At 34.4% G+C, this 2519-nt stretch overlaps 1 protein-coding gene across 1 annotated transcript in view; it reads right to left on the minus strand.

Moving 5' to 3' along the window:
- LOC107668386 (neuropilin-2-like) overlaps positions 1–2519 on the minus strand; it is an 83504-nt gene that overhangs the window by 46117 nt on the left and 34868 nt on the right. Inside the window, exons 5-6 of the mRNA XM_016460235.1 lie at positions 1618–1773; positions 1146–1315 (exon numbers count right to left, since the gene is read on the minus strand). Of these exons, the coding sequence (XP_016315721.1) occupies positions 1146–1315; positions 1618–1773 (326 nt within the window). The remainder of the gene's footprint in view (positions 1–1145; positions 1316–1617; positions 1774–2519) is intronic.

The following is a 2519-nucleotide window of genomic DNA, read 5'->3' on the forward strand; positions in this document are numbered from 1 at the left end:
AGTACATTTTTAACAATTAGCCCTAATTTGCAAGTGCCATACTGTAACCATTATTTTTGCTAAAATAAAATAAAATAAAATAAAATAAAATAAAATAAAATAAAATAAAATAAAATAAAATAAAATAAAATAAAATAAAATAAAATAAAATAAAATAAAATAAAATAAAATAAAATAAAATAAAATAAAATAAAATAAAATAAAATAAAATAAAATAAAATAAAATAAAATAAAATAAAATAAAATAAAATAAAATAAAATAAAATAAAATAAAATAAAATAAAATAAAATAAAATAAAATAAAATTAAATAAAATTAAATAAAATTAAATAAAATTAAATTAAATAAAATAAAATAAAATAAAATTAAATAATTATTTTGAAACAGTAAGTTTTTAACAATGGGCTCCAACTGTGCCCACTGTGAAGTGTAACCATTATTTTTGCTTTAATAAACACAAAACAAAACAAAATAGAAAAGTAAATTAAACTAAATATATGGTAAAAGTTTAGTACAACTCGAAATAATCTTCCATTGTAAATAACATTATGCCACAGATGCTTTCAACAACAGATCTTAACTTGTATTGTGCCCACAGCATTCCTTTAAGGTAACTTCATCAGTTAATTTACCCTGAAACCCTGGATGGATCGATGAATATCAATTGTACGTGGATCTCAGCTGCATGTACACACCTAAAACAGAACAACCTCGCTTATTCTGAACACACACACAACAGAGCCAAAGCGTCTGGGTGAAGTATGGTCCTCGGGCATGTTGGCATTTACGACAGCTGTTTGTCAAGATGGATATCTGTGCCGTGGACCCTGAGAGAGAGAGAGTGATGTCAGGTGTTAACACAACAGAACAGCTGCTCTACCAGAAGCCCACAACTCAGCAGCATCCTGACACAAATACGACACACCACTTAAAGTAACACCAAAAGTAATGAGTCTCATTCTGAAGGCCTGGTGTAGCACCTAACCCAGCCGACTTCCTGCCAGAACCAGAAATCTCAAATCCACATGTCCGTTCACAAGCCTTTTGAGATTCCACAATGCATGTAAGTAAGTTGAGAGGGATGAGAACTTGTTCCCTTTTCTCTCCCCTTTGCAGACAAACAAATGAGAGAGAGGAAACCTCACCTGGATGTATTCTTTGTTGCTGTCCTCATTGGGCGTCCAAGAGTTATCTTCAAAGTTAAGCCGAGCCTGTCTTGGGGACCATCGGCCATCATAGAAGGAGGATGACGCAGAGATCTGGTCATCGCTGATCTTGTTTGACTCCATGCCAAGAGCATTACTGCAGTGGAAATCTGAGGAACACAGAGTTTTTCTTACATTAAATCTGAGATAAAAGACAGACATGCAAATAAACAGCAGTGTTGAAGAGTAACTAAAATCAGGGCTGTTACTAACTTTGTAATCTGATTCATTTTATTGAATCATATTGAATTAGTTTGTTTAGTTTACGTAAAAAAAAAGCTATAAAAATACTTAAAAAGATAAAAAAGCTTCCATTTAGTTAGCTACTTTTTTATTACTTGCAAGCTACATTTTCGTATTGGTAGCTAGACCAACAGTTCAGTTTCAAAGCTGAAAGAAAAACATCCCTTACTGTCATTGACCTCCTTGAGAGTCATGTTGTAGCAGGCAGAAAAGCCATCTTTGGCCACGGCCATATCCGTATGAAAGGACAGAGAGAGGATACCAGTGGATGACTGTATTTCAGAGGGGATTTTGGTACCGCAATGCCGCCCAATCAGAGGTCCCACTGCAAAACACACAATTGTAGATGGTTTCTCAGTGCTGGGATGTGAACGGGTCTCATTTTGCTCCAGCCGGCCACTCATAAGATAAGGCTGGTTATTCTGTTTATGTGCCTACAACCTATAGAACACCACCTCTCTGAATTCTGGGACATTTAACTGTCAACAAATGTGTGATTGAATTTGGTCAGACTGTAATGCTGTAGAGAGGCTGCTGTCTCTCTGTAATGTATCCATTGTCCATCCTGACACACACACAGGCACTTACACACAAACACACACACACAGAGTCCCGGATGGGTGAAATAGCCTTGTATCAATCAAGTACATTGATTTTCTTCTCTTTTGGAGAGGAAGGGGCTTTAATACCACAAGTGCTCTCAAACGGTAGCTTGAAATAACTCTTTCTCTCGCCTTTGATGGTGTTGATGATCGAATCAGGTGGCTACTGTATACTACTTTGATCAGGACGCTATCTGTGTGTGTGTGTGTATGTGTGTGTGTGTGAATCTTGCCTGTCGAAAGTTGCTTACAGTCCCCCTCAAAAATCACTTTTCATAAATAAAGGTAAATACAATCAGGCCCTGATTGTCTCGCACATTCACAGAAAACGCCTTACTTCTGTGCTGAAAAATAAAGTGGATATTATATAAAAGAATATATTACACAAATGAATATAACTATATATATTTTTTTAAATATTGACATTGGAAAAAAATATAAATCTAATGAAAATAATATAATATAATAT

Source organism: Sinocyclocheilus anshuiensis, unplaced genomic scaffold, assembly GCF_001515605.1.
Source record: "Sinocyclocheilus anshuiensis isolate Anshui unplaced genomic scaffold, SAMN03320099.WGS_v1.1 scaffold1237, whole genome shotgun sequence".
NCBI classification, from domain to species: Eukaryota; Metazoa; Chordata; class Actinopteri; order Cypriniformes; family Cyprinidae; genus Sinocyclocheilus; species Sinocyclocheilus anshuiensis.